At 43.4% G+C, this 19,797-nt stretch overlaps 1 protein-coding gene across 1 annotated transcript in view; it reads right to left on the reverse strand.

The window, feature by feature from the left end:
- Positions 1 to 19,797, reverse strand: part of LOC137535930 (alpha-2-macroglobulin-like) — a 203,547-nt gene that overhangs the window by 95,174 nt on the left and 88,576 nt on the right. Inside the window, exons 15-17 of the mRNA XM_068257820.1 lie at positions 17,157 to 17,312; positions 13,313 to 13,477; positions 3,294 to 3,417 (exon numbers count right to left, since the gene is read on the reverse strand). Coding sequence (XP_068113921.1) covers positions 3,294 to 3,417; positions 13,313 to 13,477; positions 17,157 to 17,312 — 445 coding nt within the window. The remainder of the gene's footprint in view (positions 1 to 3,293; positions 3,418 to 13,312; positions 13,478 to 17,156; positions 17,313 to 19,797) is intronic.

Genomic DNA, 19,797 nt, shown 5'->3' on the forward strand with positions numbered 1-19,797 from the left:
AGGCTTGCTTTATATCTGGCTAATCTGCAAATGTAATCCTTGCCGGCTAGGGGACACTCTCTGCCTGTGTCTTGATTCTGCTTTTTCCCTCTGCTGAATAGACACATCACCCTGACAACAGCCGAGTCACTTCAGCAGGAAAAATGGGGGGCTGAGCAAAGACACAGGCAGAGAGAGATCATTGCCGATAATGATTACATTTGCCAATTAGCCAGAGATATGCAAGTCTGTAAAATGAATGTTTTTATACATAGACAATGCTTGGGAATGATTTTTTTATGTACGTAAGAGTAGCTACTGAAATTTCAGTTTTAGGAGTAGAATTCTGCTATAAATTTTAATGCAAGCAAGAATTGTTAGCTTCTCACTGACCTGACCTCGTCTAGCAGTGGTTACATATTCTTATTCCATTAATATTGAGCACTGTAACATTGGGGCTCCTGGGCTCATACATTCTGTACTGCGTATACTCCAAATTCCCCACCCACCCTCCACAGTCCCTGTACTAAGTGTCCTATGAACTGTTTGCTGAACTAACCCACATAGATAGATTGGGACCATAGGTGTGTATTGCAACCCACAATCAAAGATATACACCGACCTACTGATGCATGATATAATACAGTATGTGCCAATTATATACCACCCCCAGTTGTGCAACAATGCGGTTACAGCAGAGACAAATCTACACCATCTCTGTATAGCCAGATGCAGGGATGAGCAGAAACTACGCCAGTGCAAATTTACACATTGTATTTCGCATCTAAGCATCGTAGTTCGTAGGTGAAGTTTCAAAACTACGCTTACGAATTTACGCGTAACGAAGTACCGCTACTCGTAGCTTATGCCCACTACGCGTAGTTAACATCTGTATTGCGTAGTGAACTAGGAATGCGTTACGCACGTCTAATTTTCTGCGTACAATTGTATGCTTACAAATTTACGCATTGGAGAGGGAATGTACGCATACAAGAGTTCCCGGTATAAGCATTTAAAGAGAAAGTAATGCGCACAATTTTCTGCATAAGGGCATAAGCATCCACGATCACTGCGCTTCGCACTATGTGTAATTGCGTATTTTAACGCGTAGTCTACGAAATGCATACGAAGCAAATATTTGATTTCAAAGTCATAGTTTGGCGAAGCGTAATTGCGTAAAACTACGCGTAGTTCCAGTGTAGCAAAGTTGGCTGACTACGACCATCCCTGTCCAGTAGAAGATGTCCAGCTAGTCAATAGTTATAAAGCCACCGTGAGAGAAGAAATAAATAGATGAAGATGCTTCATGTAGGTCACAGGTGTCAAAGCCGAATGTGGCCCTCCAGAGCGTAAAAAGTTGCAAGAAGCAAAAGAATGACAGCGCACTGCCTTCCCGTCCAGAAGAGCACACCGGTGACAGTGTTGCTGGCTGAAACATTGTCAGTTTGAGCTTATGTGTGGCAACAACCTACGGATCCCCCAGAAAATAAGCATGGGGCCCACTCCTGGGATTCAAAGCCTTTATGAAGTGGGTAAAACGCACACACTTACACAACTACACCCCCTACCCCCCACGCACATTCTTCCTACATAGTAAAGTAGCGTATAGAGTTGGGCCGAACGGTTCGCCTGCGAACGGTTCCACGCGAACTTCGGTGGTTCGCGTTCGCATCCCGCAGGCGAACCTTTGCGGAAGTTCGGTTCGCCCCATAATGCACATGGAGGGTCAACTTTGACCCTCTACATCACAGTCAGCAGGCCCAGTGTAGCCAATTAGGCTACACTAGCCCCTGGAGCCCCACCCCCCCCTTATATAAGGCAGGCAGCGGTGGCCATTACAGTCACTCGTGTGCTGCCTGCGTTAGTGAGAGTAGGGCGAGCTGCTGCAGACTGTCTCTCAGGGAAAGATTAGTTAGGCTTAACTTGTTCCTGTCTGGCTGCATACCTGTTCTGTGAACCCACCACTGCATACCTGTGCTGTGAACCCACCACTGCATACCTGTGCTGTGAACCCACCACTGCATACCTGTGCTGTGAACCCACCACTGCATACCTGTGCTGTGAACCCACCACTGCATACCTGTGCTGTGAACCCACCACTGCATACCTGTTCAGTGAACCCACCACTGCATACCTGTGCTGTGAACCCACCACTGCATACCTGTTCAGTGAACCTGCCACTGCATGTCCAGCACGGCCGTCACTACACAAACAGCTGTTTGCGGTGCGTTACACGGTGAGTTTGGTGTGTCAGTGTGAAGCAGTACCTTAATTACACTACCTGATTGATGTATACACATGCAAGATGATTGAAAGCACTTTAGGCCTGTCATTTAGCATTCAATGTGATTTCTGCCCTTAAAACGCTGCTTTGCGTCAAATCCAGATTTTTCCCCGGGACTTTTGGCATGTATCCCACTCTGCCATGCCCCCCTCCAGGTGTTAGACCCCTTGAAACATCTTTTCCATCACTTTTGTGGCCAGCATAATTATTTTTTTTTTCAAAGTTCGCATCCCCATTGAAGTCTATTGCGGTTCGCGAACTTTAACGCGAACCGAACCTTCCGCGGAAGTTCGCGAACCAGGTTCGCGAACCTAAAATCGGAGGTTCGGCCCAACTCTAGTAGCGTAGTGGAGCAGTGTAATATTATACCTGCTCCAGAGTTGCATCATGTTTCTTCTGTTCTTCCCAGCAGCTACACACTCTATGGTTCCATACCTCCAGTTCTCGATCCCATGACATTTGTTTGGATGCCAGAGCTATGCACCATAGAACCTGTGGATGCTGGTAAGAATAGAGGAGACCCGAAGCAGCAGCATTTGAGCAGGTAAATATTAAACTTCTCCACTGCACTGCTCTTCAGAAAGGGGAGGAAAAATCCAGCCCCAGCCCATTGTAGATCCACAAGCAGATATATGCCATGCAGTGCATGAGGACAAGGAGACCCACAAGGGTCAGAGTAAGGGAAAATGCAGAGATGGTGTGTATTTATGATGTGTAGTAATTTACCTTTTCTCCTAGAACTTGTTCACAGCGTTGTTTAATTGTAGGTCATAAAGACCAACATTTTTCCAAGTGTGCTTGCAGCAATCCTTGGAGAATGTCTATCAGTAAACTCTATGCATACTGTGTCCAGACAGCAGAATGTAGGATTCTGGGATCACGCAGCATAACCACGATGCAAGTAAGCCCAGAGATGTTGGTGGGGTTTTTAGGACGTGCTGATGTGCAGACACGACCGTCTCAGAAGAAGCGTAAGTGTTCCTAGACTGGTACTCTTATCTCTTATGTCCCTTACATACAAATTACTTACTAACAGGAGCATCCAGCTCTTCAGTCCTCTGTATTTTGGTGGACTTCCGTTTCGTATATTGAGGGAGATTGCACGCCACTGGTTTTCGTATCTTGGTGTTTGTAAACACTTTAAGATTGCTCTCCTGTCAAGTAGTAAGAGGAAGGTAGTTAAGCAAGATGGTAGGATAATGCTCTCATTCCCTTAAAAACAGCAACAAAAACATTTAATGAGGTCAATCCTTAGCCTCATTATGAAATCAGCCACTTCACCACCACATGTTATTTTACTTTAAAAACCATGTTCACACTCTTTCCATTCATTGCTAATAACTATCGCTACTTAAAAAAAATGTATGCATTTTAAAGGGAATAAGAAGAAAAAAAAAGTCCTTATTTCTCAGTTTTCAGCCCTTATATTTTGAAAATAAAAAGTGCTACCGTAGAGTGCTACCATAGAGAAAACCCATGCATTATTGTATTTGCCCATTTTTCCTGGTTACAACATTCAAATGATGTCATCCATAGTACAGTACAGTTGTTATCAGTAGTACAGTACAATACGTGGTAGCAATTTTTTATATGGAAATAGAGGCGTGTTTATTCCGTTTTGCATTTCTATATACTCAATCAATAATTAAAAGTCATTTGAAAAAATAACTGTAATATACCCTCATGCCATTCATATTAAAAAAAAGCTGACGCCCTAAGGTAACTATTTATCTTTTTTATGCTGTCACTTTGGATTTTCTTTCCAAGTGTTTTATTTTGGTAAATATGGAGGGGGAGGGGTTATTGGATATAGGTGATGTATTTTTTAATGTACATTTTATGACATTTTACTTTTTAGCCACTAGATGTCACCATACACATGTTATTCCCCCCTCCCCCCCCCCCCCCGCACAGAGAGGATCCCCGCACCAGCCACCCGCCGGCACAGAAGGGGAATCCCTGCACAGCCCCACACATTCTCTGCCCCGCCGGCTGCACAGGGATTCCCAGGGTGGCTGGATGCTAGTTCTGCACGCTGTGGGTAGCACAGATCGCTACCCACAGCGTGCTGACAGACATCCAGCCATCCTGGGGAATCCCTCTGATGAGGGAAAAGTGCAGCCGGCGGGGCAGAGAACGAGAAATCTCCCTGGCGGTATTGACGAGCTAAGCTCAGCAAGTTTTTCCTGGACGAGCTGAGCTCGTCAATACCGCCAGGGTGGTTAAAGTGGTCTGAAACTCTGACATAACATTCAATAAAAATGTGTTTACCTACTTTTTATTACTCATACAGTTATCATATTTGGTTCTGTGCACAAGTAATATTGTCTGTTTACAAATTACAAGTTTTCAAAGTGTAGTTTATCTTGCCCTGAAAGCTGCCCTTTTTATTACAGCTGCTTTTTATTATACAGTATATTCAAATATTCTAGTGAGCTGTTCTGAACTGTGTGCATGCTTAAAGCACAGAGAGCTTCTCAGAGAGTGTCTTCAGCTGTTTACACACAAATGTAACAACAGTGGAATGTAAACAAAGATACTGTTATCTCCAGTCTGGATGTGGATTTTTAAAGAGAAGCTCCAACCAAGAATTGAACGTTATCCTAATCAGTACCTGATACCCCCTTTTACATGAGAAATCTATTCCTTTTCACAAACAGACCATCAGGGGGCGCTGTATGACTGATAGTGTGGTGAAACCCCTCCCACAAGAAACTCTGAGGACCGTGGCACTCTTGGCAGTGTCCTGTCTGTGAACCTTGTTGCATTGTGGGAAATAGCTGTTTACAGCTGTTTCCAAGTGCAAAAAAAGCATGTAGCAGCTACATCACCTGCCAACAGTAAAAATGTCACCAAGTAATAAATGTCAGAATTTAAATCAGGAAGAGGAAAGATTTTACAATGGGCAAACACTGACTAAATAATTTATACATAACTATTGTAAAAATGAAGCACTTTTTTATTACATTATTTTCACTGGTGTTCCTCTTTAAGCTGAATAGCCTTTCCATGGCAGGACAAGGTGCTGTTTAACTGTTTCAATGATGTTCTGCTACAATTTTTTTTCTGGGATAATAGTTTGAAAGCTGCAAGGAATATTTTAGAGCAAAGTAGAAATGCTGACTTTCAGACCACTTTAATGGCAGTTGCACAGTCCAACTGCCAAAATAGTGTGCACGTGAGTAGGTAGGCTTGCTGGTATCTTTGTGTGGCTCCTTTCCAAGGAGGGTTTTTGTAAAGAATAAATACTGAGAATCCCATGTGAAGAGATGGACTAGTCCAAAGTATGTCGTATTTGTCAGCTTTTTACTACTTACTGTATGTGGCAACACAGGAAAAAATAATTTATAGTACATTTTACTCTGAAAGATATGTACTTTTTATATTTATATCTTTTAAATTCTATAATTTTTTGCAATAGTGATCCTTGAAGAAAACAAAATATTGTATAGGGCTGGTTGGAATTCAACTTTCCAACCATAAATCCAATTCAGACTATTTCTACAATAGAAATCAGCATGGGGATTCAACTATTGAGACTTGTGGCTCACACATAGGGTTCATGAGTGAGAGGAATTCAGCCATGCTGGGTGGTGCCAGACAGAAACAGGAAGTGAAGAGTGCCCCTGACCTGCTGTCGCCCGCCTTAACACCGCCCGTCTGAAAGCATGGCCACCCGAACATGGTACCCCTGCGTATGTGTCGCTGCATCCTCCACTCTGTTTCCCTCTCCGCTTGTTAGATTTCATCCTCTGTTCCGTCTATTACAGCATGGCTACAAGGAAATGGTCACCAGCCTCCACATTTGTGGTCATCTGCGGCCATTTTGATGTAGCCCTGCTGTAATAGATGGAGCGGAGGATGCAATCTGACAGAGGAAAACAGAGTGGGGGACGATACGCTCCGGAGGTTAGTAAGTAGATTGCCTATTGGATCTGCTAGGGTGGTGTACCTGTTGGATGTTCGTCAACGGCTAGCCGGATATTCACTGGTAATTTACCAAAGGTCTGAAGGCCTTTCATGTTGGAGTTGTGGCAAAGTTTGGTTCTAACTTGGCAGATTGCTTTAGAACTTGGCTAAGGGATGCCATGTTCCTGAAGGATTTTTAAATATTATCCAGAAAATATCCATAAAGTATTATCCATAATTTCCCTCGTCCCAACCAATATACCTGTCCAGTCACTGAAGTCTAGCTTGAATTTCACATACTGGAAGGTAGGGATGGTCAAAGCTATGCAAATTCTTCTGAGTTGATGCAAATGTATGCACATTTTAATGGAAATATACACAGCTTGAAAATGGACCAATCAATTTAAACCTGGGTTTAAATTGATTGGTCCATTTTAAAACTGCATATATTTGCATAAAAATATGCATAATTTTGGAAGAATTTGCATCTCATTGATCATCCCTACTGGTAGGTAGCAATTTCACAGTGAAATTTGAAATTACGATGCAAAATCATAGTGTGTTTACACATTATTGCAAAATTAACTTTCGCTTAATCATAACTTTAACCTCCTTGGCGGTAACCCCGAGCTAGAGTCAGGGCGGAAAACTGCAGCTCAGAGCGGTAATTCTGACCTCTGCTCGGGGTAGCCGCCAGAGGCTCTATGCAGAGCAATGCGGGCAGCGGGAGCGTTTCTACATACCTCCCAGGGATCCAGACGTCGGACGCCATTCTTCTTCCGTCCTCCGGAGCTCTGCTTCCTCCTGGTGAGATCGCCGGCTGTCATCATGATGACAGCCAGCAGTCTCACTTTAGAGTTGCAGCGCCACCCAGAGGATGGAGGCATAACTGCAGCACGGGAGCCCAGGGAGGTAAGTAATTATTGGGGCTGTGCAGATCTCCCTGGCAGCATGATTTTTTTCCAGGTTTTAGGGTCTGAAAGGGTGAAAAAAAATTGTACCGCTTTAAGACCCTAAAATCCAGAAAGAATCATACCGCCAAGGGGGTTAATGTGTAATTTTGCAATTTATCTGAAAATGTGTTCTCCTATGCAAAAATGTGTTTTCTCATACCAATAGGCTTCAATGCATTGTGTGAAAATGATTACTATTGACTTATAAAGTGGCAACACATTCTGTGGCGCTGTAAAAAATAAGATACAAACAATTTTTTTGTCTGGCTGGACTCGATGGACAGATGTCTTTTTTTCAACCAAACTATGTAACTATGGGATAAATAATATTACAGACAATGGTGTACACCAAATTAGGGATGGTCGGAAGTGCCAATTTCCGATTCCGCTGTAAATCCGCATTCCGCCACTGCCAATTACCGATTCCACTACCAATTTCCGCATTCCAATGCGGAATTTCCGCCGGACATCGAGGAAATTCCGCCCGATTTTAACATCGATTTTCTCAAAAACTATAAGGTCTTTTTGAAAACTTTTTTTTGCATCTTGTTCACAAGATTCTGTTTAATAAACCCTAAAAAAATGGTGTTTCTAGGAGATTCCTCTATTGAGAGCAGTATTCCAGTTTCAAATAGTTCCATTTCTGGGAATGAAAATTCCAAACAATACAATTTGAGACACAAACAGACTGGACAGAATACACCAAAATCAGGCAACATTAACAAAAAAGGCAAAAAAAGGGACAATACATGTAAGGACACTGATTCATCATGTCAGGAATATTCCGATGGCATCTCGCCTTCCTCATCCTCAGCCTCGGCTTTTTTAGCCCAAGGTCAGAGGTCGGGAAAGTTAAAGATGTAGACCGTAGAGGCGCTACCTCTCCAAACGCAGATCTGGAAGTTATCAATTTAACAGGCGAAAAGATACCCCACGAATACCTGTCATTACTATCTAAAGGACTGGGTTTTTGCCCTACGTATAACATTAATGTTTTTGATACTATAGTAGATCTGCATCTGTTTGGTAGGAGGATTCTACTACAAGCCCTTTACGGTGATAAACCATCATCAAGAAAAGTACCTTCACACACTTTGTTGAAACCGTGGTCAGATGAGGATCTCACTGTCCTCCAAACCTTAAATGAGTTACAAAATGACATTGCGGACGGCTCCGCAATTGAACAAATAAATACATGTGCATGTATTTATCTGGTTTGGACGAGGTGGTTTGGACGAGGTGGGTTTACGCAATAACTCTAAGAAATTTCCGCCTTTTTCCTTTTTTCCTAACTTGAAAACTTTCATTGAGGTGGTTGAGAGAGAGATATATCTAAATTGAAGGGTCGCAAATCGGATGAGGATAATCTCAATGTGATTGAACGTAATATACTTACAGAGTTAATGACCAACAAAAGATGGGTCATTAAACCCTCAGATAAGGGGGGAAACATAGTGCTTATGGGGGTGGAATCGTATAGAGAGATGTGCCTTGGGATTTTGAACTAGCAAAGTTGCTATATGAGGGTCTCCCCATCCAGGGCTGCACGATGCCAGGGTGAGCTGTTTGCAATTATTGATGATGCTGCTTTGTCCCGCATGGTAATTGACTTTGACACAGTGACCTTTTTAAAGGTGCTGAATCCAATTCTGCCCACATTTTACTCACTCCCTAAGGTCCACAAGGACCTTGTTAAACCACCGGGACGCCCGATTGTATCGGGTCGGGGATCCCTGACAGAACGTACCAGTGTATATGTGGACAGACACCTCCAATCGCATGTTCGAGCATTGCCTTCATACGTTCGGGATTCATCCTATTTATTACAAATGTTGGAGAACTTGCAACTTCCCCCTGGCGTTCTGCTAGTGACCCTGGATGTGGAGGCCCTTTATTCATGCATACCGCATGATCTTGGGGTAGAGGCAGTGAGGATTTTTCTTAGTGAGTTGGGCATACAACATACAGCCCACAACATGTTTTTGTTGACCCTGCTGGACTTCATTTTGAGAAATAATATTTTTTTGTTTGAGGGTACCCACTACCTCCAGGTGCAGGGGGCTGCGATGGGCACTACGTGCGCTCCGTCGTATGCCAACCTGTACCTGGAGGCATGGGAAAGAGAGCTTTTTTCTGATGAGGGCCTGTCGATGTACCTGTGCCACGCTCTGGCCTGGCACAGGTACATTGACGATATCTTGCTTTTTTGGACGGGTGGGAAGGACCTTTTGCTTGATTTTGTTAAAATCATCAACAAGAATACTATGCAGATGAGTCCTGTAGAGGTCCCATTTTTAGATCTTCTAATCTCGGTCTCGGTCGACGGCCTTGTTTCAACGTGTCTATACAGAAAGGAAACTGCGACAAATTCGTTATTAAGGGCAGAAAGTTTCCACCCTAGTCATACTATTAAAGGAATTCCCACCGGACAGTATTTACGTATTCGACTAAACTGTTCGGAGGATGCTACTTTTCGTAGAGAGGCCGCACACCTCAGATCGAGATTTAGACAAAGGGGCTACAAGGACAAAATTCTGGTAAAGGCGTACAAGAGGGCGGACACTAGCAATAGGTTCGCACTTTTGGACACAAATAGATATCCCACCCGTGAGAGCACAGGGGCCACCAGATTTTGCACAAAGTTCTCTGCGCAACATCGGGAGGTTTCCAGAATTTTGGATAAACACTGGCACATCCTCATCAATGACACCAAACTCAGTACTGTGGTAACTCAAGCCCCCCTTCTTTCATTCCGCAGGGCACCATCCCTGCGAGATTTTTTGGTTAACAGTCATTTTGTGGATCCCCAAGCCAGCACGAAACATTGTAAATGTTGCTGCGGATGTTCGGTTTGTCGTTACATCCAGGTAGGCAACTCAGTTCTCCTACCAGATGGCGGAATTGGCAGTTCCCACGCTATGTTAATTGCAGCACTACTCTGTTAGTATATATGCTGCTTTGCCCATGCGGGGCCTTTTATGTGGGGAAGACCAGAAATGAATTCCGTTCAAGGATTTTACAACATATTACGAGTATTAAAAGTACTAATGTTAATCCATCTTACAGCTGTAGCGAGACATTTTAAGTCCGTTCATGGAGGTAAGTTTCAATTTTTGCGTTTTGTTGGCTTGGATAGGATCCACAATTCTGTCAGGGGTGGCAATATGGACCGTGTGCTATTGCAACGGGAAGCACGCTGGATTTTTGACCTGGAGGCAACTAAACATCCAGGCCTTAATGAAAACACGAGTTATGTGCCTTTTCTCCCGCCCCAGTAATTAGGCCGCCGTTACTGTTGTTGCTAGCCCGTCTCTGGCTACCTGCGTTCGTGCTGCACCTCTACTTTGGGCGGGGGAGGGACTTACGCCCTCCGGGGCATCTCACACTGCATTGTTTACTCCTTATTCTGGTTGCACCATAATATTTGTATAAGTTGCTTGTATGAGCATAGACCCTATTAGATGGGGAGTTGATATGTGTGCGCTTCCCCATTCTAAGTGATGGGGTTAAGTCAAACAATAGTTACAAGTGGAGTATATTTTGCTGCATTTGTAGCCATATGCTAAGAAATAGTTGAGGTTTGAGGTTTGAGCCATCATTGTAGATGGCATATTTAACTAGGGATTTTTTGTTATGCCATACGCTGCGGGTACCTGCAGTATTGACTTTGGTTTTATTTATGTATTGGACGTCTGCAGCTTCTGCGCTGCGGTGCTTCCCGCCCCCTCCCCTGGGCCTGCGTGCGGGGGGGCTGGGCTTGGCGGACGCGACGGGCGCGCTATTGGTTGGTGCGCCCGTTGTGTCTGCCTGCCCCGCCCCCCCACTCGCATTGGCCCTGGGGTGGGGGCGGGGCGCGCCGTATGCCGCGGCTGGATTGGACGGCGGCCCGCACTTAGCTGCAGCGTCATTGCTGCACTGACACGCCTCCTGAAGAAGCTGGCAGATCCGGCGAAATCGATTGAGGACGCCGTCCTCCGCCATGACGGTGCCTCCTCCATGCTCCTAGGCCACCACACCCGGGTTCCCACTACAGCCACCTCTTCCACAGCCACATTGACTCGGAACGGAGATTCCTTTCAGCCGCTCAGCACCACAGTTTGCCTACAACTGCATCTAAGGACACAGTAAGAGCCCTCTGGGCATATGTTGTGCCAACGGAACTCAGCAACACTAGCTTGGCTACACATTAAAGCATTGCTGACGCTTATCATGTGTGATTTGCCACTACATGTGCTTCTGTGATCTGCATGATTGACTGGCTCCTACACACTGCTTGCTGATGCTATCCACATGTTAATTGCTGCCTCATGAGCTTATGCCACTGATGCTGATGTGTCCTATATGTGAACCGCTGCCTATGTGCTTTTGTCACCTGCATGTCTGACTGGCACCTACACATCGCTTATGGTATATTGATATACATTGCTGTGGTGGTCAAAGAGTCCATGGAAACAGGAAGAATCTGGCTTGCCTTGGTGTGATGTCGTGTATGCACATGCTGTGCTGAAAACTGAGCTCTATATGACACAGAATAATCATTTAATGAATATTGTTGAGCATACTTGTGGATAGCGATTGAAATTTGAACAAAAAAACTTTCTTAGAGTGATCTCAGCAAAGCCACAGGGTGACCATTGTATGTGGTCCATTACATTGTTCAACCACGATCTCTTTCTTTTCTCTTTTTTATCATTTTTTGCTGCGCAGCTGTAGGATATTTTCATGTGCACATGTCCCCTATGGCCCTGACATATTAAGTGGGTAGGATTGGGGGTGTATGGGGTTCCGGGCGGGATTGGCATGGGTAGCATGGCGGAATTTTATACAGTTTGTGATACTTTGATGTTTTGCAAGTATTAAATAAAGTTTTGTATTTTTATAACAAGATTTGTCTTCAATCAGGCCATACCCCTCCTTTACTCTATCTCACAGTTTTTTTTTCTAGGACTTACGGGAGCTTTGCTATTAACCGCTAAAGTCAGCAGATTTTTACTGTAATGTAAAATGCAGAAAATAGGCAAATGCAGAATTTCTGCATTTTACATTTCAGTAAAAATCCGCCAACTTTAGCGGTTAATAGCAAAGCCCCCATAAGTCCTAGAAACACCAAATTTTCAGGGTTTATTAAACAGAATCTTGTGAACAAGATGTAAAAAAAGTTTTCAAAAAGACCTTATAGTTTTTGAGAAAATCGATGTTAAAGTCGGGCGAAATTTTCGCGATTTCCAGCGGAAATCCGCCTACCGCACTTGCATTACCAATTTCCGCATTCCAGTGCGGAAATGCAATTTCCGATCGGAATTTCAGAAATTGCATTTCAGCGGAATCCGAATGAGCATCCCTACACCAAATATAGACACTAGTACAAATTACAGAATTGGTAATTACAGTGACACATTTAACATGACGATGATGATGAATAAAATGTATAACAAATTCCAAGACACAAAAGGGTGACAAATGTAAAGAGGAACTGTAACCGAGGATAGAGAATCCCAATCAGTAGCGGATACCCCCTTTCCCTAATAAATCTTTACCTTTTCCCTGATCATCAAAAGGATCTTTATGGCTGATATTGTTATGATCATCAGTGTGATGTCAGGACCTAGGTCCTGACAGTTTCCTGTTTGTGAACATTGTTACATTGTGGAAAATACCCAACTGCTAAGCAACCAGTATCTCCTTCTGTGCATATGTATATCTATAAAAGAACAAACTTTTACCCTAACACAATGTTAATGGGGTGTGGTTATAAATAAGGGTTGTTGGTGCTGTCTAGTTTTATTCTTGTCTGCCAATAGTAAAGGTGATTAAGTGCAGGCTCATAGTGGATTGAACACCATTAACAAATTACGTAGGAAATATCAATCATTTCTTGATCACTCTTCTATTTTTTTTACTTCTCACTTTGCAATGTATTGTTTTAATTTTTTCCCTTTTCACTTAAGTTCCTCTTTAACATGATGATGATGATGATGATGATGATGATGAATACAATGTATAACAAGACACAAAAGGGTCCGAGAGCCCTGCCCTTGTGAGCTTACAAAAATGAGTTTTCCCATGCGCACACGTTAGTGGATTCCCGTGAATATAACTTCACAACTGCAGAAAAGTGTGTGAAACTTGTGCAAAATCAAGATTAGACATGCGATCTTATAACAATATGCTTTTTGTTGAGTCTCACCTTCAGCAGTCTGTAAACATCTGCCTCACTGTGGACCCAAACCCCTTCTTCTACAGCTGGTCCAGTATCCTTCCCACTTCTCATGCAAGGATACTTCTCAAAGTCCTCAATGGAATAAGGAAAGCCCCGTCTATTAATTTGCGTCTTATACGCAAAGTACTTTATCTGAAAAGAGGAAGAGGCACAAATTGAATCAAAAATAGAAACATGCTTTATGATGTCTGTTAAAAAGGACAGTGACTGTTCAATCCTGTATCAGAAAAAAGTGAGGCGTGGTCTTGAGTTCTTGAGACCTGAAAACCTACTGATGGTCAACGCATCAAAAGTCAATTTAGGTAACACATTAAACCTTTAATGATGCTTTACATAATGTTGGAAGTAATCAGAGAAAGGAAAACTGTTAGATATTTACTTTAGTAGGGGGATCTTTTAAATGCCCCAGAGGCTTCCCCCATTCTCCACAACTCCTCAGTTGACAGACTGGACCCTGTTTGTGGCAGCGTTCCCCTATTTATATTATTTGCACAATTGCCAATTTGTTTGTGCCTATGCAGTAGCATGGAGCCAAACCGCTTGTGCACAGAGAAAAAAGCAGAGCAGGTACAACTGCATGCTACTGCACAAGCTTTACTTTGCACCTGCACAGTGTGAACATGCTCATACCTGTATAATGGAAACACTTTAAATCCTTTAACGAGAATCTGTTATGGAGGGCATTCAGCCGTGTGATAAGCTCATCTTTCTTTAAGTGCTGGCAACAACAGCAACAATGCAACAACAGTGTGCAGTCACACAGATGTAGTGAAAGGTATGCACTGACTGGACTAATACAGTGTGCAGTCGCACAGATGCAGTGAAAGGTATGCACTGACTGGTATAACACAGTGTGCAGTCACAGAGATGCAGTGAAAGGTATGCACTGACTGGTATAACACAGTGTGTCGGGCCTGGCACAGTATAGCAAGGTCCAGCTGCAACAGGCAGGGCTGTATATGCATTGTCAGAGGCACACACACAAAAAAAAACCACATCACAAGAACATTAGCTCTCAAAAGAGCTGTTTTGGGGTGCTTTTCAGCAATAAATATCAGCAAGGAGCAAGCTAATAAGAGCTAACTAACACTTTGCCTATCTTTCCAGCAACCTCTCCCTTCTCTCACTAGCAGCAGGGAGCAGACAGAGTGAGAAGATGGCTGACGCTGCTGCCTTTTTGATTGGCTGCCATGTGTCTGCTGACTGTGATGTAGAGGGTCAAAGTTTAGCACAATGATGTGATATAGGGGGCGGGTCAAACTCACTATGTGTTTGCAGTTCGATGCGAATGCGAACAGCTGAGATTCGTGCAAACAAGTTCGCCGGCAAACCGTTCGGGCCATCTCTAGGAAGTGCACCCATGAGAAATCTTCGACATTTATTGTTGAAGATTGTTTACAGGGTCCACAGTGCAGTGCAGGAGGATTGATGTAGCATCTACACCATCCAGAGGATTCTCCATACTGAGGTAAGTAGTATCAAACTTTTTTTTTTTCACCCTGACTACAAGTACCCTTTAAGTTTTATCTTCAGGCATGATGCATGTAATATTGTTTTACAAAATAAATATTGTTTTAGAAAATGAGATAAAGTTAACTTATGTTAACTCCTTTAATATGGTGAGTACCATCTGGGCCAGATGCTTTATCTAGCTTGATCTTAATTAACTGTACACCATCCTGTGTTAGATATTGTAAGCAATTCATGCTGAATGAGGTCGAATGGGAACAACTTAGAATTGTATTTAAAAAAAAAAAGAACTGTATTGTGAGACAAGGGCATCCTCTTGGTAAAGTCAGAAGCAAAGTGTGCATTTAAAATCTCAGATTTAGCTTGCTCATCCATAATCAAGTTCCCTGCCTGATATTTCATAAGCCTTCTTTCTTTTTAAATTCTTCTATTTGAAAATTTTTCGGAATTTTACTTAACACCACTAGCAACTTGTTTTTCCAGTTTTGCAACTTTTTCCAGTTTTTATTACATCCCTTATATTTCTTTAATACAGATCCTTGATGGGCTTCATTGTGACCAAAAGGGTGTTATTTATCCATACTGGCCTTTTGTAGATCACCTTTTTTATTTCCATAAGGTATGTACATGCTACAATAGTCATTAAGGATCTCTTTAAAAGTGTCCTTGCCCTGTAATTTACTATCCTAGTCTAAAAGACGTAATGGGCTGGCCCTTGTTTCATACACTTTTTCTCCTAAGTTTTCTTCTAGGTTATATTTTCCCACCTTGGCCCATATTCAATTGACTTTTTCTCCTGAGTTTTCTCCTAGGTGATATTTGTAAATAAAATACCTTGTAAATAAAATCTGTAAGTAAAATACATTGCAAATAAAATACATGTTAAACCACCAGCAAGCATGAAAATACTCAAAATAATTTTAATAGTACTTATTCACCTACCTGTTGGTACATTTTCAATTACAAAGTGCTGAAAAAATATTTTAAATACAAGATGAAAAAATATATCATAGGAGAAAACTGAGGAGAAAAAGGGAATTGCGTATGGCCCCTTGGCCCATATACAAATATATTTTTCTCCTCAGTATTCTCCTAGGTGATATTTGCAAACTGGTCTATAAAATGCCTTTTAAAGAGAACCCGAGGTGGGTTTGAAGAATATTATCTGCATACAGAGGCTGGATCTGCCTATACAGCCCTGCCTCTGTTGCTATCCCAAACCCCCCTAAGGTCCCCCTGCACTCTGCAATCCCTCATAAATCACAGCCACGCTGCTGACAAACAGCTTGTCAGAGCTGGCTGCGTTTATCTCTATAGTGTCAGTCTGCTGCTCTCCCCGCCTCCTGCAGAACTCCAGTCCCCGCCTGCATCCCTTCCCTCCCTGCTCATTGGAGGGAAGGGACGGGGGCAGGGACCGGAGCAATGCAGAAGGTGGGGGAGCACGAAGAGTGACAGTACTGATGTAAACACAGCCTCACAGCACTGCTGTGATTTATGAGGGATTGCAGAGTGCAGGGGGACCTTAGTGGGGTTTGGGATAGCAACAGAGGTTGCGCTGTATAGGCAGATCCAGCCTCTGTATGCAGATAACATTTTTTAAACACACCTCGGGTTCTCTTTAAACCACCCGCAAGCAAGAAAATACTCAAAATAATTTTGGCAGCACTATTTCATCTACTTTTTGGTGCTTTTTCAATTGCAGAGTGCTGAAAAGTTATTTTAAATAGAACATGAAAAATTATCTCCAAGGAGAGGAATTAGGAGAAAAATGAATTGCATATGGACCCTGGGCCCATATGCAATTATTTTTTTCAAATGGGTTATCTCCTAGGAGATAGTTTCATCTTCTCTTTAAACAAACGTTTTAGCATTTTACAATTGAAAAAGTACACAAAAGTTGGTTAAAAAGTACTCTCACAATTATTTTGACTATTTTCTTGCTTGCTAGTGGCTTAAAATGCATTTTATGAGAAGTTTTGAATATATCACCTAGGAGATAACTCAGATGAAAAATGAATTGCATATGGGCCCTTATGCATTAAAGGCCTTTTAACCGCCAGCAAGCAAGAAAATGCGCAGAATAATTTTGACAATACTTTACCCTCCACTTTTTGTTACTATTCAATTGCAGAAGATGAAAAATTATATACTAAGAAAACCATAGGTGAAAAAGTGAACTGAATGCCTATGGCCCATATGCAATTAACCTTTTCTTGTCACAAGAATCGCGAGATGGGCCTTTAGGAAATTAGCAATGGCATTCCCATATACTTGCTAGTACAGCAGATGCATTTTTGTTGGATTTTCCCAGATTGCAGATGGCCATGCAATAGCAACCTACCGTATCCGTGGGGAGATTATAGGCCTCATGTTTCCTATTAAGCAAGACTCCTCTGTCCACTGAGCGCACAGAGCAAAGTGACCCAGGCTCAGCTTTGACTTCCAGTCCGACCTTCTCTCCTGGATGGACCTCGTCTTTGGAGAACTTCAACTGAACCTGGTAAAATTATGCAAAACGTTGAATTACGCAAATGTGATGCAAACAAGTAACTACCTTTTTGTTTGTTTGCTTGTTTATAATAACTGGACAAAAAGTAGGGATAATAAAAATTGCACCCTGCAGAAAGAAAACGCAGAGACAACAGGAGCCCAAATGGTGCAGTATGTCACAGTACCAGAAGCATGTAAAATATGCGGATGGATTATACTCACAAAGGTGGGTTGCAGAAGGGAAACCGACCACTAGAAGCAGGTGGAGATGTTTAACCCCAACTCCACTCGGGTGATCAGATGGAGCTGGTAATGGTCGATAAAAAGCAAACCTCAAATGATCTAAATTGGTCAAAGAGAGTTGATCCCCCGCCAAAAGGAGGTGACACAGGATATAGGGGAAAGAGGCGCCCAGACAAGATAAAATGCATTAAAAACAAATAAAATGAAAAAAAGTGAGGTGGCTTACCTTAACCAAGACAAACCCACGTATTAATAGAATTTTATTGCAATGGCTTAATAGAATTGTATTGCACTGGCAACGCATTTTGTGGGTTGTATGCACCCACGAAATGCATTGCCAATGCAATAACATTCTATTAACCTCCTTGGCGGTAATCCCGAGCTGAGCTCGGGGTATGCCGCCGGAGGTCGCCGCTCAGGCCCTGCTGGGCCGATTTCGTTTCTGAAAAAAGCAGCACACGCAGCTGGCACTTTGCCAGCCACGTGTGCTGCCCGATCGCCGCCGCTCCGCGGCGATCCGCCGCGTGCAGCGGCGAAAGAGGGTCCCCCCAGCCGCCCGAGCCCAGCGCAGCCGGAACAAACAGTTCCGGCCGACGCTAGGGGCTGGATCGGGCGGCTCTGACGTCAGGACGTCGACTGACGTCCATGACGTCACTCCGCTCGTCGCCATGGCGACGAGGAAAGCGAAACAAGATAGGCCGCTCATTGCGGCCTATCTTGTTACTTTCGATTGCCGGAGGCGATCGAAAGTACGCTTCCGGAGCGCCCTCTAGTGGGCTTTCATGCAGCCAACTTTCAGTTGGCTGCATGAAATATTTTTTTTTTTATTAAAAAAAAAACACATTGCAGCCTCCCTGGCAAAATAAATAAACCGCCAGGGAGGTTAAGCTAGTGCAATAAAATTATATTAATACGCAGGTTTGTCTTCGTTAAAGGCCACCTCACTTTTTTCATTTTATTTGTTTTTAACGCATGCGATGTTCTCTGGGCGCATCTTTCCCCTTTATCCTGTTTATGATAAAAATTAGCTGCTACAATGCTACAAAATGTTGTCTTGCATGGATATCTCTGCTTGGGCTGGATTAACTATAGTGCAGCTACACATCCATGCTTGCACCTAATGATTGGTCAGAAATCACGCTTGTGAAGAAGGACCTGACGTACTCAACCAAGAAGTGGTGCAGAAGGTACAGTGGTAACAGGGATCAATACTTGGTGTAGGCTCAGTACCTTATCTACAAATCATGGGACTCCCCAGCAAAACTTTGATGTGACCCCCAATGTTCACACCATTTCCCTTGCCTAACCCCTGGTGACCCTCACAGCCTGGGAGCCCATCTTGCAAGGGTCATAAAACAAGTGTCGCTATTATGATCTTCACATCCATAACAAGTGTAGCCACAAATACACCTGATCTGAAGGATGGACTCCTTTATCAGAGCAAGTAAAGTAGTAGTTGGGGCCCTTTTACAGCCCTGGGCCTCCCCTCTAGCGATGTAGCGAACGGTTCGCCGGCAAATGGTTCCAGGCAAACTTTGGTGGTTTGCGTTCGCCTGCTCCAGGCGAACTTTTGCGGAAGTTCGATTCGCCCCATAATGCACTATGAGGGTCAACTTTGACCCTCTGCATCGCAGTCAGCAGGCACATTGTAGCCATTCAGGCTACACTAAGCCCTGGATCCCCCCCCCCCCTTATATAAGGCAGCCTCCGGCGACCATTACAGTCACTCGTCTGCCTGCTATTAGACAGATAGGGCGAGCTGCTGCAGATTGTTCTCCTAGGGACAGATTAGTTAGGTTCTTGGCTGCTTAGCTTGCTTCTGGCTGATTATTATTGCTTTTATTGCACCCCTCAACAGCTCTTTTCAGAGCTAATCCTGTACTTTTTTTTTCTGTGTGTCAAACTGACACTTTTGTTGCATGCACAGCCTTGCTAATTCATAGTGTGCGTGCCACTGCCAGCAGCCCAGCACATTCAGTGACTACCTGTGTGTGTCACAGGGAGCTGCACATTGTTCTACCCAGTACTGCATATACCCAGTACCTGTTGTGTTTACTTAACCCACCTCATCACTGCATATACCTATCTTTGTGTTGAGTGAACCCAGCTCACTGCATCTAACTACCTGTTGTGTTGAGTAAACCCACCTCACTGCATATAACTACCTGTTGTGTTGAGTGAACCCAGCTCACTTCATCTAACTACCTTTATTGTTCAGTCAACCCAGCTCACTGCATCTAACTACCTGT

Source organism: Hyperolius riggenbachi, chromosome 10, assembly GCF_040937935.1.
Source record: "Hyperolius riggenbachi isolate aHypRig1 chromosome 10, aHypRig1.pri, whole genome shotgun sequence".
In the NCBI taxonomy this organism is placed as follows: domain Eukaryota; kingdom Metazoa; phylum Chordata; class Amphibia; order Anura; family Hyperoliidae; genus Hyperolius; species Hyperolius riggenbachi.